This window comes from Oncorhynchus mykiss, chromosome 24, assembly GCF_057628025.1.
Source record: "Oncorhynchus mykiss isolate SJ-2025 chromosome 24, ASM5762802v1, whole genome shotgun sequence".
Taxonomy (NCBI): Eukaryota; Metazoa; Chordata; class Actinopteri; order Salmoniformes; family Salmonidae; genus Oncorhynchus; species Oncorhynchus mykiss.
In genome coordinates this window covers 38,689,018-38,711,701 of record NC_143045.1, presented here as the reverse complement: position 1 = coordinate 38,711,701, position 22,684 = coordinate 38,689,018, and the positions used below count along the sequence as shown (strand labels likewise).

Here is a 22,684-nt window from a genome sequence, read left to right as displayed (position 1 = left end):
TAACCAAATAGAGACATAAAACGTCTCTGTAAGGTCAGGGCGTTTCACTCTCGTTTATTATCTATTTCACTTGCTTTGACAATGTAAACATATGTTTCACATGACAAAAATACCTTAATTGTTATTGAACTTGAATTGAGAGAGAGAGAGAGAGAGAGAGAGAGGCTGAGAGAGAGAGAGAGCGAGAGATGCTGTCAAATACATTATTTGACATTCCTACAAGGTTAAAAGATTGGATAAAGTTACATAAAGCATTGTTTGTATTGCTTCGATGTTGCCAAAAGGAAGCGACTCTGTTAAGGGTAGAACTAGGGGTTAAGGTGAGAAATTGCATGGGTGATGAGATAAAGTGTGTGTACTCACTCTTGGCCCTCTCGCTCTTGCGTGAGGGTCTCCATCGGATGCATGAGCGATGTTCGTCCAGGTAGAACAGTCTCACCAGCCCCTTGGAACCAGCCTTCAACTTCACCATCTGGGTCCCCGACTGCATCACACACATACATCGCTCCACTACAGAGAGACAGGGAGACACAGAGGTCAATACTGTACTATCACAACAACAAAAAACACGAAAGAGCCATTAATAATGCTAGAAAATACTGATTAACAAGCTGATTTGGGCCAGAAACAGGAACAGAGATAGGAGTGACAAAACACAATCAGGTCAGAGACATAGAGAAAGAGAGAGAGAGAAAAGAGAGAGAAAAAGAGAGAGAGAGAAATAAAAAGAGAGTGAAAGAGAGAAAGAGAGAGAAAGGGAGAGAGAGAGAGAGAGACAGAGAGACAGAGAGAGAGAGAGAGAGAGGGGGGGGGGGGGTAGTACCTAAAATGAAGTGATTCCCAAACCTTCCATAACAAAGCCATCACCTACAGAGAGATGAACATGGAGAAGAGTCCCCTAATTAAGCTGGCCCTGGGGCTCTGTTCCCAAACACAAACAGACCCCACAGAGCCCCAGGACAGCAACACAATTAGACCCAACCAAATCATGAGAAAACAAAAAGATAATTACTTGACACATTGTAAAGAATTAACAAAAAAACAGAGCAAACTAGAATGCCATGTGGCCCTAAACAGAGAGTAAACATTGGCAGAATACCTGACCACTGTGACTGACTCAATGATAAGGAAATCTTTGACTATGTACAGACTTAGTGAGCATAGCCTTGCTATTGAGAAAGGCCGCCGTAGGCAGACATGGCTCTCAAGAGAAGACAGGCTATGTGCTCACTGCCCACAAAATGAGGTGGAAACTGAGCTGTACTTCCTAACCTCCTGCCAAATGTATGACCATATTAGAGACACATATTTCCCTCAGATTACACAGATCCACAAAGAATTTGAAAACAAATCAAATTTTAATAAACTCCCATATCTATTGGGTGAAATTCCACAGTGTGCCATCACATCAGCAAGATTTGTGACCTGTTGCCACGAGAAAAGGGCAACCAGTGAAGAACAAACACCATTGTAAATACAACCCATATTTATGTTTACTTATTTTCCCTTTTGTACTTTAACTATTTGCACATCGTCACAACATTGTATATAGACATAATATGACATTTGACATGTCTCTATTCCTTTGGAACTTCTGTGAGTGTCATGTTTACTGTTCATTTGTTATTGTTATATTTCACTTACTTTGATAATGTTAACATATGTTTCCCATGCCCATCAAGCAATCTGAATTGAAATAGAGATGCAACATCATCTGATGCAACATCACTGTCTTCTTCAGTAATGCACACAAATTGTTGATGAGCAGTTTCAGCCCACACACACACAAACACAAACAGAGTTACACTCAGTCTTAACTCAGCGTGATCTGATAAGATTAGAGGGCATAAGATTCAGCTCCATGTCAACTAGGAGTATCTACAACTAAGGACCATGTCAACTAGGAGTATCTACAACTAAGGACCATGTCAACTAGGAGTATCTACACTAAGGACCATGTCAACTAGGAGTATCTAACCTAAGAACCATGTCAACTAGGAGTATCTAAACTAAGAACCATGTCAACTAGGAGTATCTAAACTAAGAACCATGTCAACTAGGAAGAACCATGTCAACTAGGAGTATCTACACTAAGAACCATGTCAACTAGGAGTATCTACTCTAAGAACCATGTCAACTAGGAGTATCTACACTAAGAATCATGTCAACTAGGAGTATATAAACTAAGAACAATGTCAACTAGGAGTATCTACACTAAGAACCATGTCAACTAGGAGTATCTACTCTAAGAACCATGTCAACTAGGAGTATCTACACTAAGAATCATGTCAACTAGGAGTATATAAACTAAGAATCATGTCAACTAGGAGTATCTAAACTAAGAACCTTGTCAACTAGGAGTATCTACACTAAGAACCATGTCAACTAGGAGTATCTACACTAAGAACCATGTCAACTAGGAGTATCTAAACTAAGAACCTTGTCAACTAGGAGTATCTACACTAAGAATCATGTCAACTAGGAGTATCTACACTAAGAACCATGTCAACTAGGAGTATCTAAACTAAGAACCTTGTCAACTAGGAGTATCTACACTAAGAATCATGTCAACTAGGAGTATCTACACTAAGAACCATGTCAACTAGGAGTATCTACACTAAGAATCATGTCAACTAGGAGTATCTACACTAAGAACCATGTCAACTAGGAGTATCTACTCTAAGAACCATGTCAACTAGGAGTATCTAAACTAAGAACCTTGTCAACTAGGAGTATCTAAACTAAGAACCTTGTCAACTAGGAGTATCTAAACTAAGAACCATGTCAACTAGGAGTATCTAAACTAAGAACCTTGTCAACTAGGAGTATCTAAACTAAGAACCATGTCAACTAGGAGTATCTAACCTAAGAACCATGTCAACTAGGAGTATCTAAACTAAGAACCATGTCAACTAGGAGTATCTAAACTAAGAACCATGTCAACTAGGAGTATCTAAACTAAGAACCATGTCAACTAGGAGTATCTAAACTAAGGACCATGTCAACTAGGAGTATCTAAACTAAGAACCATGTCAACTAGGAGTATCTAACCTAAGAACAATGTCAACTAGGAGTATCTAAACTAAGAACCATGTCAACTAGGAGTATCTACACTAAGAATCATGTCAACTAGGAGTATCTAAACTAAGAACAATGTCAACTAGGAGTATCTAAGCTAAGAACCATGTCAACTAGGAGTATCTACACTAAGAATCATGTCAACTAGGAGTATCTAAACTAAGAACCATGTCAACTAGGAGTATCTACACTAAGAATCATGTCAACTAGGAGTATCTAAACTAAGAACCTTGTCAACTAGGAGTATCTACACTAAGAACCATGTCAACTAGGAGTATCTAAACTAAGAACCATGTCAACTAGGAGTATCTACACTAAGAACCATGTCAACTAGGAGTATCTAAACTAAGAACCTTGTCAACTAGGAGTATCTACACTAAGAACCATGTCAACTAGGAGTATCTACACTAAGAACCATGTCAACTAGGAGTATCTAACCTAAGAACCATGTCAACTAGGAGTATCTAAACTAAGAACCATGTCAACTAGGAGTATCTAAACTAAGAACCTTGTCAACTAGGAGTATCTACACTAAGAACCATGTCAACTAGGAGTATCTAACCTAAGAACCATGTCAACTAGGAGTATCTAAACTAAGAACCATGTCAACTAGGAGTATCTAACCTAAGAACCATGTCAACTAGGAGTATCTACTCTAAGAACCATGTCAACTAGGAGTATCTAACCTAAGAACCATGTCAACTAGGAGTATCTACTCTAAGAACCATGTCAACTAGGAGTATCTAACCTAAGAACCATGTCAACTAGGAGTATCTAAACTAAGAACCATGTCAACTAGGAAGAACCATGTCATTTGAACATCTTGGCCATGTTCTGTTATAATCTCCACCCGGCACAGCCAGAAGAGGACTGGCCACCCCACATAGCCTGGTTCCTCTCTAGGTTTCTTCCTAGGTTTTGGCCTTTCTAGGGAGTTTTTCCTAGCCACCGTGCTTCTACACTTGCATTGCTTGCTGTTTGGGGTTTTAGGCTGGGTTTCTGTACAGCACTTTGAGATATCAGCTAATGTACGAAGGGCTATATAAATAAATTTGATTTGATTTGAGGAGTATCTAAACTAAGAACCATGTCAACTAGGAGTATCTAACCTAAGAACCATGTCAACTAGGAGTATCTAACCTAAGAACCATGTCAACTAGGAGTATCTACACTAAGAACCATGTCAACTAGGAGTATCTAACCTAAGAACCATGTCAACTAGGAGTATCTACACTAAGAACCATGTCAACTAGGAGTATCTACACTAAGAACCATGTCAACTAGGAGTATCTACACTAAGAACCATGTCAACTAGGAGTATCTACACTAAGAACCATGTCAACTAGGAGTATCTAACCTAAGAACAATGTCAACTAGGAGTATCTACACTAAGAACCTTGTCAACTAGGAGTATCTACACTAAGGACCATGTCAACTAGGAGTATCTACACTAAGAACCTTGTCAACTAGGAGTATCTACACTAAGAACCATGTCAACTAGGAGTATCTACACTAAGAACCATGTCAACTAGGAGTATCTACACTAAGAACCTTGTCAACTAGGAGTATCTACACTAAGAACCATGTCAACTAGGAGTATCTACACTAAGGACCTATGTCGTGCTCTGAGAGGATTCTTATACACAAGGTAAAAAACGCTCAGATAGAGAAACACACACACACACACACACACACACACACACACACACACACACACACACAAACACAGTCTTGTACAGCTTGTCACACCCTCATCTGGTTCACCTGTCCTTGTGATTGTCTCCACCACCTCCAGGTGTCGCTTATTATCCCTGGTGTATATATCCCTGTGTTTCCTGTCTCTCTGTGCCAGTTTGTCTTGTCAACCAGCGTTTTCCTTGCTCCTATCTTTCCCAGTCTCTCTTTGTTTCTAGTCCTCCTAGTTTCGCCCCCTGCCTGTCCTGACCCTGAACCCGCCTGCCTGACCACTCCGCCTGTTCTGACTACCAGCCTGCCTATCCCCGTGTACTGTTTTGGACTTGGATCTTGTTTCTGCCTCCTCGAGACTGCCTATCGTCTGGTACTGTTTGGACTCTGACCTGGTTTATGAACTCTCGCCTGTCCTCGACCAACCTTCTGCTCGCTTTGCTATAATAAATATCTGAGCTCAACCATCTGCCTCCTGTGTCTGCATTTGGGTCTCGCCTTGTGCCCTTATACAGCTAACCTTGTGGTGACACACAATTCAGTCCCATTCAAAATCCTATTTTCCCTTATCCCTAACCCTAACCCTAACCCTAGCTCCTAACCCTAAACCTAACCCTAGCTCCTCACCCTAACCCTAGCTCCTCACCCTAACCCTAGCTCCTAACCCTAACCCTAGCTCCTAACCATAACCCTAGCTCCTAACCCTAACCCTAGTTCCTAACCCTAGCTCCTAACCCTAACCCTAGCTCCTAACCCTAGCTCCTAACCCTAACCCTAGCTCCTAACACTAACCCTAGCTCCTAACACTAACCCTAGCTCCTAACCCTAACCCTAGCTCCTAACCCTAACCCTAGCTCCTAACCCTAACCCTAGCTCCTAACCCTAACCCTAGCTCCTAACCCTAGCTCCTAACCCTAGCCCTAGCTCCTAACCCTAACCCTAGCGCCTAACCCTAACCCTAGCTCCTAACCCTAGCTCCTAACCCTAACCACAGCTCTTAACCCTAGCTCCTAACCCTAACCCTAGCTCCTAACCCTAACCCTAGCTCCTAACCCTAACCCTAGCTCCTAACCCTAACCCTAGCTCCTAACCCTAACCCTAGCTCCTAACCCTAGCTCCTAACCCTAAACCCTCGCTCCTAACCCTAACCCTAGCTCCTAACCCTAACCCTAGCTCCTAACCCTAGCTCCTAACCCTAGCTCCTAACCCTAACCCTAGCTCCTAACCCTAAGCCTAGCTCCTAACCCTAGCTCCTAACCCTAAACCCTCGCTCCTAACCCTAACCCTAACCCTAGCTCCTAACCCTAACCCTAGCTCCTAACCCTAGCTCCTAACCCTAGCTCCTAACCCTAACCCTAGCTCCTAACCCTAACCCTAGCTCCTAACCCTAAGCCTAGTTCCTAACCCTAACCCTAACCCTAGCTCCTAACCCTAACCCTAGCTCCTAACCCTAGCTCCTAACCCTAGCTCCTAACCCTAACCCTAGCTCCTAACCCTAGCTCATAACCCTAGCTCCTAACACTAACCCTAGCTCCTAACCCTAACCCTTAATGTAATTCTAACCCTAGCACTAATTCTATCCTTAACCCTAAACCCCCTAGAAATACTATTTGACCTTGTGGGGATTAACAAAATGTCCCCAGCTGGTAGAATGTTTGTTTGTTTACTATTCTGGGGACTTCTGGTCCCCACAAGAATAGTTAAACGTGTCCACAAACACACACAAACACAAACACACACAAACACAAACACAAACATTTGTATTGATTTTCACCTTGTCAGCTCAGGGATTCAATCTTGCAACCTTACGGTTAACTAGTCCAACGCTCTAACCACCTGCCTCAAGAGGAGCCCGCCTGTTACGCGAATGCAGTAAGAAGCCAAGGTAAGTTGCTAGCTAGCATTATACTTAATCAATCATAATCACTAGTTATAACTACACATGGTTGATGATATTACTAGTTTATCTAGCGTGTCCTGCGTTGCATATAATCGATGCGGTGCGTATTCGTGAAAAAGGACTGTCGTTGCTCCAACGTGTACCTAACCATAAACACCAATGCCTTTCTTAAAATCAATACACAGAAGTATATATTTTTAAACCTGCATATTTAGCTAAAAGAAATCCAGGTTAGCAGGCAATATTAACCAGGTGAAATTGTGTCACTTCTCTTGTGTTCATTGCACGCAGAGTCAGGGTATATGCAACAGTTTGGGCCGCCTGGCTCATTGCGAACTAATTTACCAGAATGTTACGTAATTATGACATAACATTGAAGGTTGTGCAATGTAACAGGAATACATAGACTGATGGGTGCCACCCGTTAGATAAAATACGGATAAAATACGGAACGGTTCCGTATTTCACTGAAAGAGTAAACGTCTTGTTTTCGAGGTGATAGTTTCCGGATTCGACCATATTAATGACCTAAGGCTCGCATTTCTGTGTGTTATTATGTTATAACTAAGTCTATGATTTGATAGAGCAGTCTGACTGAGGTACCAGCAGGCTCATAAGCATTCATTCAAACAGCACTTTCATGTGTTTTGCCAGCAGCTCTTCGTTGTGCGTCAAGCATTGCACTGTTTCTGACTTCAAGCCTATCAACTCCTGAGATGAGGCTGGTGTAACGATGTGATGTGAAATGACTAGCTAGTTAGCGGGGTGCGTGCTAATAGCGTTTCAAACGTCACGAGCTCTGAGACTTGGAGTAGTTGTTCCCCTTGCTCTGCATGGGTAACGCTGCTTCGAGGGTGGCTGTTGTCGTTGTGTTCCTGGTTCGAGCCCAGGTAGGGACGAGGAGAGGGACGGAAGCTATACTGTTACACTGGCAATACTAAAGTGCCTATAAGAACATCCAATAGTCAAAGGTATATGAAATACAAATGATATAGAGAGAAGTAGTCCTATAAATACGATATTAACTACAACCTAAAACCTCTTACCTTTTGAAGACTCATGTTAAAAGGGACCACCAGCCTTCATATGTTCTCATGTTCTGAGCAAGGAAGTGAAACGTTAGCTTTCTTACATGGCACATTATGCACTTTTACTTTCTTCTCCAACACTTTGTTTTTGCATTATTTAAACAAAATTGAACATGTTTCATTATTTATTTGAGGCTAAATTGATTTGATTGATGTATTATATTAAGTTAAAATTAGTGTTCATTCAGTATTGTTGTAATTGTCATTATTACAAACAAAAAATAAATAAAATCGTCCGATTAATCGGTATCAGCTTTTTTGGTCCTCCAATAATCGGTTTCGGGATCGGCGTTGAAAAATCATAATCGGTCAGTTCTCTACCTCCTCCCGCTGCCACCTGCCTCCTCCATTTTTGGGGTAATGCTGTAATCAATAGGTTGTACTCTCGGATTGAGCAGACCTTCCCGTACAATTCTGATAACTCCACATAACTCTACCATTCCAATTTACAATTCCACGTGTAATTTCATAGTTTTGATGTCTTCACTATTATTCTACAATGTAGAAAATAGTAAAAATAAAGAAAAATCCTTGAATGAGTAGATGTGTCCAAACTTTTGACTTGTACTGTACAGCCGTGGCCAAAAGTTTTGAGAATGACACAAATATTCATTTTCACAAAGTCTGCTGCCTCAGTTGTATGCTGGCAATTTGCATATACTCCAGAATTTTATGAAGAGGGATCAGATGAATTGCAATTAATTGCAAAGTCCCTCTTTGCCATGCAAATGAACTGAATCCCCAAAAAACATTTCCACTGCATTTCAGCCCTGCCACAAAAGGACCAGCTGACATCATGTCAGTAATTCTCTCGTTAACACAGGTGTGAGTGTTGAAGAGGACAAGGCTGGAGATCACTCTGTCATGCTGATTAAGTTCGAATAACAGACTGGAAGCTTCAAAAGGAGGGTGGTGCATGGAATCATTGTTCTTCCACAGTCAACAATGGTTACCTGCAAGGAAACACGTGTCATCATCATTGCTTTGCACAAAAAGGGCTTCACAGGCAAGGATATTGCTGCCAGTAAGATTGCACCTAAATCAACCATTTAGCGGATCATCAAGAACTTCAAGGAGAGAGGTCCGATTGTTGTGAAGGAGGCTTCAGGGCACCCAAGAAAGTCAAGCAAGTGTCAGGACCGTCTCCTAAAGTTGATTCAGCTGCGGGATCGGGGCACCACCAGTACAGAGCTTGCTCAGGAATGGCAGCAGGCAGGTGTGAGTGCATCTGCACGCACAGTGAGGCGAAGACATTTGGAGGATGGCCTTGTGTCAAGAAGGGCAGCAAAGAAGCCACTTCTCTCCAGGAAAAACATCAGGGACAGACTGATATTCTGCAAAAGGTACAGGGAATGGACTGCTGAGGACTGGGGTAAAGTCATTTTCTCTGATGAATCCCCTTTCCGATTGTTTGGGGAAAAAAGCTTGTCCGGAGAAGACAAGGTGAGCGCTACCATCAGTCCTGTGTCATGCCTACAGTAAAGCATCCTGAGACCATTCATGTGTGGGGTTGCTTCTCAGCTAAGGGAGTGGGCTCACTCACAATTTTGCCTAAGAACACAACCATGAATAAAGAATGGTACCAACACATCCTCCGAGAGCAACTTCTCCCAACCAACCAGGAACATTTTGGTGACGAACAATGCCTTTTCCAGCATGATGGAGCACCTTGCCATAAGGCAAAAGTTATAACTAAGTGGCTCGGGGAACAAATATTTTGTGTCCATGGCCAGGAAACTCCCCAGACCTTAATCCCATTGAGAACTTGTGGTCAATCCTCAAGAGGCAGGTGGACAAACAAAAACCCACAAATTCTGACAAACTCCAAGCATTGATTATGCAAGAATGGGCTGCCATCAGTCAGGATGTGGCCCAGAAGTTAATTGACAGCATCCCAGGGTGGATTGCAGAGGTCTTGAAAAAGAAGGGTCAACACTGCAAAAAATGGACTCTGCATCAACTTCATGTAATTGTCAATAAAATCCTTTGAAACTTATGAAATGTTTGTAATTATACTTCAGTATTCATAGTAACATCTGACAAAAATATCTAAAGACATAACAAGCAACAAACTTTGTGGAAATTAATATTTGTGTCATTCTCAAAACTTTTGGCCACGACTGTATATACAGTGGCTTGTGAAATATTCACCCCTTGGCATTTTTCCTATTTTGTTGCCTTACAAACTGGAATAAAAATGGATTTGGGGTTTGTAACATTTGATTTACACAATATGCCTGCCACTTTGAAGATGCAAAATAGTTTTTATTGTGAAACAAACAAGAAATAAGACATAAAAACAGAAAACTTGAGTGTGCTTATTTCTTTCTGGACACTCTTCCGTAAAACCCAGTTCTGTGGAGTGTACGGTTTAATGTGGTCCTATGGACAGATACTCCAATCTCCGCTGTGGAGCTTTGCAGCTCCTTCAGGTTTATCTTTGGTCTCTTTGTTGTCTCTCTGATTAATGCCCTGCTTGCCTGGTCCGTGAGTTTTGGTGGGCGGCCCCCTCTTTGCAGGTTTGTTGTGGTGCCATATTCTTTCAATTTTTTTATAATGAATTTAACGGTGCTCCGTGGGATGTTCAAAGTTTCTGAATATTTTTCATAACCCATCCCTGATCTGTACTTCTCCACAACTTTGTCCCTGACCTGTTTAGAGACCTCCTTGGTCTTCATACTGCCACTTGCTTGGTGGTTCCCCTTGCTTAGTGGTGTTGCAGACTCTGGGGCCTTTCAGAACAGGTGTACATGTACTGAAATCATGTGACAGATCATGTGACACAGATTGCACACAGGTGGACTTTATTTAACTAATTATGTGACTTCTGAAGGTAATTGGTTGCACCAGATCTTATTTAGGGGCTTCATAACTAAGGGGGTGAATACTTTTGCAAGGCACTGTACAGTTGAAATTGGAAGTTTGCATACACCTTAGCCAAATTAGCCACCTTAGCATCTATCTTGGTGGCGGCTCCGGTGCGGGGACCCCGGTCGCCGACCCCGGACTGGGGACCCTCGCTGCAGGTCCCGGACTGGCCCTTGGAGCAGGCACAGGACTCACCAGGCTGAGGAGACCTACTGGAGGCCTGGTTCTTAGAGCAGGCACAGGACTCACCAGGCTGGGGTGACATTCTGGAGGCCTGGTCCAAGGAGCAGGCCCAGGACTCACCAGGCTGGGGAGACCTACTGGAGGCCTGGTCCAAGGAGCAGGCTCAGGACTCACCAGGCTGGGGAGACCTACTGGAGGCCTGGTCCAAGGAGCAGGCACAGGACTCACCAGGCTGGGGAGACATACTGGAGGCCTGGTCCAAGGAGCAGGCACAGGACTCACCAGGCTGGGGAGACATACTGGAGGCCTGGTCCAAGGAGCCGGCACAGGACTCACCAGGCTGGGGAGACATACTGGAGGCCTGGTCCAAGGAGCAGGCACAGGACTCACCAGGCTGGGGAGACATACTGGAGGCCTGGTCCAAGGAGCAGGCACAGGACTCACCAGGCTGGGGAGACATACTGGAGGCCTGGTCCAAGGAGCAGGCACAGGACTCACCAGGCTGGGGAGACATACTGGAGGCCTGGTCCAAGGAGCCGGCACAGGTCAAACCGGGCTGTAGGGAAGCACCGGAGATCTGGTGCTTAAAGCTGGTACCAGTCGTCCTGGCTGAATGCCCACTTTGGCCCGGCACGTGCGGAGCGCAGGCACAGGACGCACTGGGCTGTGATAGCGCACCGGAGACACCGTGCGCAGAGCCGGTGCAGGATACCCTGGGCCGAAGAGGCGCACCGGAGACCAGGAGCACTGTGCTGGCACAATCCGTCCTGGCTGGATGCCCACTCTAGCACGACACATGCAGAGAGCTGGCTCAGAGCGCACCGGGCTGTGAACGCGCACTGGATTGGCTTCCCAGCTTCCCGATCTTCCTTGCCAGCCGTGACTCTGTGTAACGCTGGTCCCATTTTCTCTCTGCTTCCACAGCAGGCTCTCATGTCCTGACATTACCTTCTCCCAGGTCCATGATGTCCTCCACTCCAGCTGCTTGGTCCACTTGTGGTGGGTTGTTCTGTCACGATCGTCGTCAAGGAAATGACCGGACCAAGGAAATTATGTCAATTAGCCTATCAGAAGCTTCTAAAGCCGTGACATCGTTTTCTGGAATTTTCCAAGCTGTTTAAATGCACAGTCAACTTAGTGTATGTAAACTGCTGACCCACTGGAATTGTGATACAGTGAATTATAAGTGAAATAATCTGTCTGTAAACTTTTTTTGGACAAATTAATTGTGTCATGCACAAAGTAGATGTCCTAACCGACTTGCAAAAACTATAGTTTGTTAACAAGAAATTTGTGGAGTGGTTGAAAAAACAGTTTTATTGACTCCAACCTAAGTGTTTGTAAACTTCCGACTTCAACTGCACTGTTAAGATGTTCTACTGCCAAGTTTGCACCTTCACTATTACAGTGGAACGTTTTAACCAGGACATTGTCTAAAAGGGATTGAATTTGTTGTTGCCTTATTGTTTTGGGGTAGATTTCCACACTACTTTCCTTCCATCTATAACACTTCTTAATATTACTCAGTTCCTTTGGCTTTGATGCCTCATGATTGAGTATTGCTCTGTTCAAGTAGACTGTGATTTTGCTGTGATCTGATAGGGGTGTCAGTGGGCTGACTGTGAATACTCTGAGAGATTCTGGGTTGAGGTCAGTGATAATGTAGTCTATAGTACTACTGCCAAGAGATGAGCTAAAGGTGTCCCTACCATAGGAGTCCCGTCGAAGTCTACCACTGACTATGTACATACCCAGCATGAGCTGGAGCTGCAGGAGTTGTGACCCGTTTTTGTTGGTTATATTGTCAGAGTTGTGCCTATGGGGGCATACGGGGGGGGAATGCTGTCACCCCGGACAGGTGTTTGTGAATACTGACAACTCCACTTGAGTGAACAAAACATTGTGAGTGTGTATACGTGTGTGTTTTGTGTGTGTGTGTGTGTGTGTGTGTGTGTGCGTGCGTGCGTGTGTGTGTGTGTGTGTGTGTGTGTGCGTGTGTGTGTGTGTGCGTGTGTGTGTATACACGTGTGTGTGTGTATGTGTGTGTGTGTGTGTGTGTAGGCCATGATCATCTCTGTGGGGGTAGAGCAGAGAGTTCAGATCAAAGCTGTGTTGTATCACTGAGGCCCAGGCCAATCAAACACGGTATAATTGGGTTAATGACAAAGGAGGATCTGTGATAGGCCAATGATCGTCGCCCTCAGAACTGACCGAACACTACAGGACAGGACAGAACCGGTAAGGACAGGACAGGATAGGACAGGACTGGACAAGACAGGTGAGGACAGGACAGGGCAGGACAGGGCAGGACAGGACTGGACAAGACAGGTGAGGACAGGACAGGACAGGATAGGACAGGACTGGACAGGACAGGTGAGGACAGGACAGGGCAGGACAGGGCAGGATAGGACAGGACTGGACAAGACAGGTGAGGACTGAACAGGACAGGATAGGACAGGACTGGACAAGACAGGTGAGGACAGGACAGGGCAGGGCAGGACAGGGCAGGATAGGACTGGACAAGACAGGTGAGGACTGGACAGGACAGGATAGGACAGGACTGGACAAGACAGGTGAGGACAGGACAGGATAGGACAGGGCAGGATAGGACAGGACTGGACAAGACAGGTGAGGACAGGACAGGGCAGGACTGGACAGGACTGGACAAGACAGGTGAGGACAGGACAGGGCAGGATAGGACAGGACTGGACAAGACAGGTGAGGACAGGACAGGGCAGGACAGGGCAGGACAGAACAGGTAAGGACAGGACAGGACAGGACAGGACTGGACAGGGCAGGACAGAACAGGTAAGGATAGGATAGGACAGGACTGGTAAGGATAGGATAGGATAGGACAGAACAGGTAAGGACAAGATAGGACAGGACTGGACTGGACAGGGCAGGACAGGACAGGTAAGGACAGGATAGGACAGGACTGGACTGGACAGGGCAGGACAGGACAGGACAGGACAGAACAGGTAAGGACAGGATAGGACAGGACTGGACTGGACAGGGCAGGACATGACAGGACTGGACAGGGCAGGACAGGACAGAACAGGTAAGGACAGGGCAGGACAGGACTGGACTGGACAGGGCAGGACAGGACAGGACTGGACAGGGTAGGGCAGGACAGGACAGGACTGGACTGGACAGGGCAGGACAGGACAGGACTGGACAGGGCAGGACAGGACTGGACAGGACTGGACAAGACAGGTGAGGACTGGACAGGACTGGACAAGACAGGTGAGGACAGGACAGGGCAGGACAGGGCAGGACAGAACAGGTAAGGACAGGACAGGACAGGACAGGACTGGACAGGGCAGGACAGAACAGGTAAGGATAGGATAGGACAGGACTGGTAAGGATAGGATAGGATAGGACAGAACAGGTAAGGACAGGATAGGACAGGACTGGACTGGACAGGGCAGGGCAGGACAGGACAGGACAGAACAGGTAAGGACAGGATAGGACAGGACTGGACTGGACTGGACAGGGCAGGACAGGACAGGACTGGACAGGGCAGGACAGGACAGAACAGGTAAGGACAGGGCAGGACAGGACTGGACTGGACAGGGCAGGGCAGGACAGGACAGGACAGGACTGGACAGGGCAGGGCAGGGCAGGACAGGACTGGACAGGGCAGGACAGGACAGGACTGGGCAGGGCAGGACAGGACTGGACAGGACTGGACAAGACAGGTGAGGACTGGACAGGACTGGACAAGACAGGGCAGGACAGGACAGGAAAGGACAGGGCAGGACAGGGCAGGACAGGATAGGACTGGAGAGGGCAGGGCAGGACAGGACTGGACAGGACAGGATAGGACAGGAAAGGACTGGACAGGACAGGACAGGTAAGGACAGGATAGGACAGGACTGGACTGGACAGGGCAGGACAGGATAGGACAGGATAGGACAGGGCAGGACTGGATAGGACAGGATAGGACAGGACAGGACTGGACAGGATAGGACAGGACTGGACAGGGCAGGATAGGACAGGACTGGACAGGGCAGGATAGGACAGGACTGGACAGGGCAGGACAGGACAAGACAGGGCAGGGCAGGACAGGACTGGACAGGGCAGGACAGGACTGGACAGGACTGGACAGGACAGGACACACATAATACAGAGTTCACACCTTGTCCAAATACAACATTTTCATCATTCACCATCATCATCATCATCATCAACAAGTTGAACACAGGTCCTGGCCCAAATACACATCGGTCTGTTCCTCCGTTGGTTCCCACCGTTTCAGCATTATTGTCGTCATGTCGTTTTGTTCCCCCCATCCAGACTCCAGACGCTGTTCTTGTTTTTGATATATGTCCGTTTTCCATTAAATGTTCACTCCCTGCACTTGCTTCTCGTCTCCAGAGTCGGTCCTTATAATCTTAGTTATATCATCATCATTATCCTCAAAGTTAGGATCAATTGCTTTCCGATTCAGAAATGAAATCTAATTGACAAAATGAGGATGATGATGACTGTCTAGAACATTTTTTTAAATTTGTTTATCTATCCAGGCAAGTCAATTAAGAACACATTGCTATTTACAATGACGGCCTGAACTCAACCGTGAGATTCCTCTTCTCGATACACGTCAATTATTCATAACATCGCGCATCCAGCAGCATCCGCTCCATACTTCATCCAGTATTAATGATACAACTAGCTGCTACTGGCCTCATCACTTCTACTGCAGAATGACAACACAAACTAAAACAGAAAACTGTCTGAATGGAAACAGGCTAGCTAGTTAAAAACTGAAGAGATGACTAGGCTGCTGGTGGTGGATATCAACGAGTTGGAGGGGTTTGTGGCCCAGTGTGGAGCTAAAACAGATTAGAGGGATGTGATATGATTCAGTTTTAGTGGCTAATCTAAATTCAGCTGGTCTCCCGCCCACAGCTAGACACAGATCATTTACACCAAACACCAAATAACTGGTGCTACAGATGTATTCCACACACAGACACGCACACACACACACACACATACACACACACACACACACATGCACACACACAATTACTCCAACACCAAAATGCGTGACATTCGGACACTCAACACACAGAAAGATACGCACACACACAATTAAGCATGATCATACCAACTAAAACAAAACCATAGACTCAGAAATCATAAAAAAATGTGTTACGGTAACAGAGGGAGAATAGTCTGTATGTTACGGTAACAGAAGGAGAATAGTCTGTGAGTTACGGTAACAGAGGGAGAATAGTCTGTATGTTACGGTAACAGAAGGAGAATAGTCTGTGAGTTACGGTAACAGAGGGAGAATAGTCTGTATGTTACGGTAACAGAAGGAGAATAGTCTGTGAGTTACGGTAACAGAAGGAGAATAGTCTGTGTGTTACGGTAACAGAGGGAGAATAGTATGTGTGTTACGGTAACAGAGGGAGAATAGTCTGTGTGTTACGGTAATAGAGGGAGGATAGTCTGTGTGTTACGGTAACAGAAGGAGAATAGTCTGTGTTACGGTAACAGAGGGAGAATAGTCTGTGAGTTACGGTAACAGAGGGAGAATAGTCTGTGTGTTACGGTAACAGAGGGAGAATAGTCTGTGTTACGGTAACAGAGGGAGAATAGTCTGTGTGTTATGGTAACAGAAGGAGAATAGTCTGTATTACGGTAACAGAAGGAGAATAGTCTGTGTGTTACGGTAACAGAGGGAGAATAGTCTGTTTTACGGTAACAGAGGGAGAATAGTCTGTGTTGCGGTAACAGAGGGAGAATGGTCTGTGTGTTACTGTAGCAGGGGGAGAATAGTCTGTGTGTTACGGTAACAGAGGGAGAATAGTCTGTGTTACGGTAACAGAGGGAGAATAGTCTGTGTGTTACGGTAACAGAAGGAGAATAGTCTGTATACGGTAACAGAAGGAGAAAGTCTGTGTGTTACGGTAACAGAGGGAGAATAGTCTGTGTGTTACGGTAACAGAGGGAGAATAGTCTGTGTTACGGTAACAGAGGGAGAATAGTCTGTGTGTTACGGTAACAGAGGGAGAATAGTCTGTGTTACGGTGACAGAGGGAGAATAGTCTGTGTGTTACGGTAACAGGGGGAGAATAGTCTGTGTGTTACGGTAACAGAGGGAGAATAGTCTGTGTGTTACGGTAACAGAGGGAGAATAGTCTGTGTGTTACTGTAACAGAGGGAGAATAGTCTGTGTGTTACGGTAACAGAGGGAGAATAGTCTGTGTTACGGTAACAGAGGGAGAATAGTCTGTGTTACGGTAACAGAGGGAGAATAGTCTGTGTGTTACGGTAACAGAGGGAGAATAGTCTGTGTTACGGTAACAGAGGGAGAATAGTCTGTGTTACGGTAACAGAGGGAGAATAGTCTGTGTTACGGTAACAGAGGGAGAATAGTCTGTGTGTTACGGTAACAGAGGGAGAATAGTCTGTGTTACGGTGACAGAGGGAGAATAGTCTGTGTGTTACGGTAACAGGGGGAGAATAGTCTGTGTGTTACGGTAACAGAGGGAGAATAGTCTGTGTGTTACGGTAACAGAGGGAGAATAGTCTGTGTGTTACTGTAACAGAGGGAGAATAGTCTGTGTGTTACGGTAACAGAGGGAGAATAGTCTGTGTTACGGTAACAGAGGGAGAATATTCTGTGTGTTACGGAAACAGAAGGAGAATAGTCTGTATTACGGTAACAGAAGGAGAATAGTCTGTGAGTTACGGTAACAGAGGGAGAATAGTCTGTGAGTTACGGTAACAGAGGGAGAATTGTCTGTGTGTTACGGTACCAGAGGGAGAATAGTCTGTGTGTTACGGTAACAGAGGGAGAATAGTCTGTGTGTTACGGTAACAGAGGGAGAATAGTCTGTGTTATGGTAACAGAGGGAGAATAGTCTGTGTGTTACGGTAACAGAGGGAGATTCCGGCTCTCAGGGGAGATTCACATCAATATGAGCTCTCTCTGCTTTTAGAAAAGGAAGGTATTTCACACACACACACACACAGTGTGCTGTCGCCATCTGTTTCACTCAGCTGACTGTGGGTTCAGTACTAGTTACTGTAGGTCTACTGACTGTGGGTTCAGTACTAGTTACTATAGGTCTACTGACTGTGGGTTCAGCACTAGTTACTATAGGTCTACTGACTGTGGGTTCAGTACTAGTTACTGTAGGTCTACTGACTGTGGGTTCAGTACTAGTTACTATAGGTCTACTGACTGTGGGTTCAGTACTAGTTACTATAGGTCTACTGACTGTGGGTTCAGTACTAGTTACTATAGGTCTACTGACTGTGGGTTCAGTACTAGTTACTGTAGGTCTACTGACTGTGGGTTCAGTGCTAGTTACTATAGGTCTACTGACTGTGGGTTCAGTACTAGTTACTATAGGTCTACTGACTGTGGGTTCAGTACTAGTTACTGTAGGTCTACTGACTGTGGGTTCAGTACTAGTTACTGTAGGTCTACTGACTGTGGGTTCAGTACTAGTTACTGTAGGTCTACTGACTGTGGGTTCAGTACTAGTTACTATAGGTCTACTGACTGTGGGTTCAGTACTAGTTACTGTAGGTCTACTGACTGTGGGTTCAGTACTAGTTACTATTGGTCTACTGACTGTGGGTTCAGTACTAGTTACTGTAGGTCTACTGACTGTGGGTTCAGTACTAGTTACTGTAGGTCTACTGACTGTGGGTTCAGTACTAGTTACTATAGGTCTACTGACTGTGGGTTCAGTACTAGTTACTATAGGTCTACTGACTGTGGGTTCAGTACTAGTTACTGTAGGTCTACTGACTGTGGGTTCAGTACTAGTTACTGTAGGTCTACTGACTGTGGGTTCAGTACTAGTTACTGTAGGTCTACTGACTGTGGGTTCAGTACTAGTTACTGTAGGTCTACTGACTGTGGGTTCAGTACTAGTTACTGTAGGTCTACTGACTGTGGGTTCAGTACTAGTTACTATAGGTCTACTGACTGTGGGTTCAGTACAAGTTACTATAGGTCTACTGACTGTGGGTTCAGTACTAGTTACTATAGGTCTACTGACTGTGGGTTCAGCACTAGTTACTGTAGGTCTACTGACTGTGGGTTCAGTACTAGTTACTGTAGGTCTACTGACTGTGGGTTCAGTACTAGTTACTGTAGGTCTACTGACTGTGGGTTCAGTACTAGTTACTATAGGTCTACTGACTGTGGGTTCAGTACTAGTTACTGTAGGTCTACTGACTGTGGGTACAGTACTAGTTATTATTGGTCTACTGACTGTGGGTTCAGTACTAGTTACTGTAGGTCTACTGACTGTGGGTTCAGTACTAGTTACTGTAGGTCTACTGACTGTGGGTTCAGTACTAGTTACTATAGGTCTACTGACTGTGGGTTCAGTACTAGTTACTATAGGTCTACTGACTGTGGGTTCAGTACTAGTTACTGTAGGTCTACTGACTGTGGGTTCAGTACTAGTTACTGTAGGTCTACTGACTGTGGGTTCAGTACTAGTTACTGTAGGTCTCCTCAGTGAGATCTAAGCATGGACGCCTGCTAAAATGCTGGAGAGCTCTGTACCTGGGGAAAACAACTCACTCCCCAATCACATCCATCGTCTGAATGCATACAGATCTTAATTTGATCACTGTTATTGCAGATCATTTTCATGCACAGCAGGAAATGCTAAATATAGTGTATTCAAGGTTTAAAAAGGTTTCTAAAATATGCTAAATCCACTCACAATACCTGCCTCCATTACCAATGAGAGAACACACCTCTTCCTAACACACACCTGTCTGTCTGTCAAACACCTGTCACTCTCACACACACCGTTCACTGTCACACACACCTGTCTGTCTGTCACACACCTGGCACTCTCGCACACACCTGGCACTCTCACACAAACTTGGCACTCTCACACACACCTGGTACTCTCACAAACACCTGGGACTCTCACACACACCTGGCACTCTTACACTCACCTGGCACTCTCACGCTCACCTGGCACTCTCACTCAGACATGGCACTCTCACACACACACGTCTGTCACTCACCTAGCGAAGCCAGTCTACGTATCGATGGCACAGCCACGAAGCCGCCCAAATGGTAGACCCTACGGGCAAGCAGTGTTGTCACGGTTACCACAGCTGGACGGGAGTTCGGGTTTGACCGCGCCACCGGACCACAGAACACGTCCATGTCTCTTTAGCTCAGAGAGCTAACATAGTCGCGGAGTCCACTGCCGTTATACACAAAGCCACAACCTGTGACTAACCAGCTCTGAGAATCTGATCGTCTCTGGCGTCGACCTGAGACTCTGTAGACCATTACAGGGCGGCAGGGTGGCCTAGTGGTTAGAGCGTTGGGCTAGTAATCGAAAGGTTGCAAGTTCGAATCCCCTGAGCTGACAAGGTACAAATCTGTCATTCTGCTCCTTTGTTCTTAACTGACCTGCCTAGTTAAATAAAGGTTAAATAAAATGACCTAATCAACAACAACAACTAGCCATCCAACTCCATTACATTTCCTTCCAAGAGCTCCCTCTCTCTCTCTCTCTGAACTCTGAATCAGTCATTGACACACCGTGACAGCAGGCCCCTGGCCCCAATCTGTCTATCCCACGCTCTTTCTCTCTCTCCTCACATCTTCTCTCTCCTCTCCTGCCTCTCTCTCTCTGAAGCTCTGAAGGCCTTTTGTGTGTGAGAGAGAGAGAGAGAAAGTAGAGAGAGAGAATGAGAGAGAGAGAGACAGAGAGAGAGAGAGAGAAAGAGAGCGAGAGTAAAGAGAGAGAGAGATGTAGAGAGAGAGAGATAGGGTCAATCTGGCCCATTTGGGGAGTTAAGTGGGGTTAAGATAAAGTGATGACGCAACAGTCATAATAACACTACACTACCAACCCTATGGTCTAATGGATAGAGACTTAACAGAGGATCTGTGTGTGTATTCATGAGAGTGTAGCTAGGTGCAACGTGAATGTTCTGGCTGTTAGCATTAGTGGGTTTGCGTATGAGTGCATGTATTCGGTTAAATCCAGACAACAGTACACACCAGTGTCCTTAAGGGGTTTGATATCCCATTGAGATGCAGTTTACTGGCATCCGGATTGGATCCCAGCTTCGTGTTTAATGAAAACACATTAGATAGGACAATGTGGCAATATGTTTTTTTACTTTGGGCTTGTGTGGTTTGATTAAAATGTGTGGTTAGAAAATACACCGCATTTCCATCCTCTCTAGCATGGCCAGACAGTGGTGACTAAGCCCTATCTATACTATCCTCTCTAGCATGGCCAGACAGTGGTGACTAAACCCTATCTATACTATCCTCTCTAGCATGGCCAGACAGTGGTGACTAAGCCCTATCTATACTATCCTCTCTAGCATGGCCAGACAGTGGTGACTAAGCCCTATCTCTACTATCCTCTGTAGCATGGCCAGACAGTAGTGCCTAAGCCCTATCTATACCATCCTCTCTAGCATGGCCAGACAGTGGTGAATAAGCCCTATCTATACTATCCTCTCTAGCATGGCCAGACAGTAGTGCCTAAGCCCTATCTATACTATCCTCTCTAGCATGGCCAGACAGTGGTGACTAAGCCCTATCTATACCATCCTCTCTAGCATGGCCAGACAGTGGTGACTAAGCCCTATCTATACTATCCTCTCTAGCATGGCCAGACAGTGGTGACTAAGCCCTATCTATACTATCCTCTCTAGCATGGCCAGACAGTAGTGACTAAGCCCTATCTATACTATCCTCTCTAGCATGGCCAGACAGTAGTGACTAAGCCCTATCTATACTATCCTCTCTAGCATGGCCAGACAGTAGTGACTAAGCCCTATCTATACTATCCTCTCTAGCATGGCCAGACAGTAGTGACTAAGCCCTATCTATACTATCCTCTTTAGCATGGCCAGACAGTGGTGACTAAGCCCTATCTATACTATTCTCTCTAGCATGGCCAGACAGTAGTGACTAAGCCCTATCTATACTATCCTCTCTAGCATGGCCAGACAGTAGTGATTAAGCCCTATCTATACTGTCCTCTCTAGCATGGCCAGACAGTAGTGACTAAGCCCTATCTATACTATCCTCTCTAGCATGGCCAGACAGTGGTGACTAAGCCCTATCTATACTATCCTCTCTAGCATGGCCAGACAGTGGTGACTAAGCCCTATCTATACTATCCTCTCTAGCATGGTCAGACAGTAGTGACTAAGCCCTATCTATACTGTCCTCTCTAGCATGGCCAGACAGTAGTGACTAAGCCCTATCTATACTATCCTCTCTAGCATGGCCAGACAGTGGTGACTAAGCCCTATCTATACCATCCTCTCTAGCATGGCCAGACAGTGGTGACTAAGCCCTATCTATACTATCCTCTCTAGCATGGCCAGACAGTAGTGACTAAGCCCTATCTATACTCTCCTCTCTAGCATGGCCAGACAGTAGTGACTAAGCCCTATCTATACTATCCTCTCTAGCATGGCCAGACAGTGGTGACTAAGCCCTATCTATACTATCCTCTCTAGCATGGCCAGACAGTGGTGACTAAGCCCTATCTATACTATCCTCTCTAGCATGGCCAGACAGTAGTGCCTAAGCCCTATCTATACTATCCTCTCTAGCATGGACAGACAGTGGTGACTAAACCCTATCTATACTATCCTCTCTAGCATGGCCAGACAGTAGTGACTAAGCCCTCTCTATACTATCCTCTCTAGCATGGCCAGACAGTGGTGACTAAGCCCTATCTATACTATCCTCTCTAGCATGGCCAGACAGTGGTGACTAAGCTCTATCTATACTATCCTCTCTAGCATGGCCAGACAGTGGTGACAAAGCCCTATCTATACTTTCCTCTCTAGCATGGCCAGACAGTAGTGCCTAAGCCCTATCTATACTATCCTCTCT

General features: G+C 45.4%; 1 protein-coding gene across 1 annotated transcript in view; it reads right to left on the bottom strand.

Annotated features, from left to right (window-relative positions):
- Positions 1 to 22,684, bottom strand: part of LOC149972432 (1-phosphatidylinositol 4,5-bisphosphate phosphodiesterase eta-1-like) — a 69,655-nt gene that overhangs the window by 5,695 nt on the left and 41,276 nt on the right. The window contains exon 3 of the mRNA XM_090218063.1: positions 364 to 510. Within this exon, the coding sequence (XP_090074189.1) occupies positions 364 to 510 (147 nt within the window). The remainder of the gene's footprint in view (positions 1 to 363; positions 511 to 22,684) is intronic.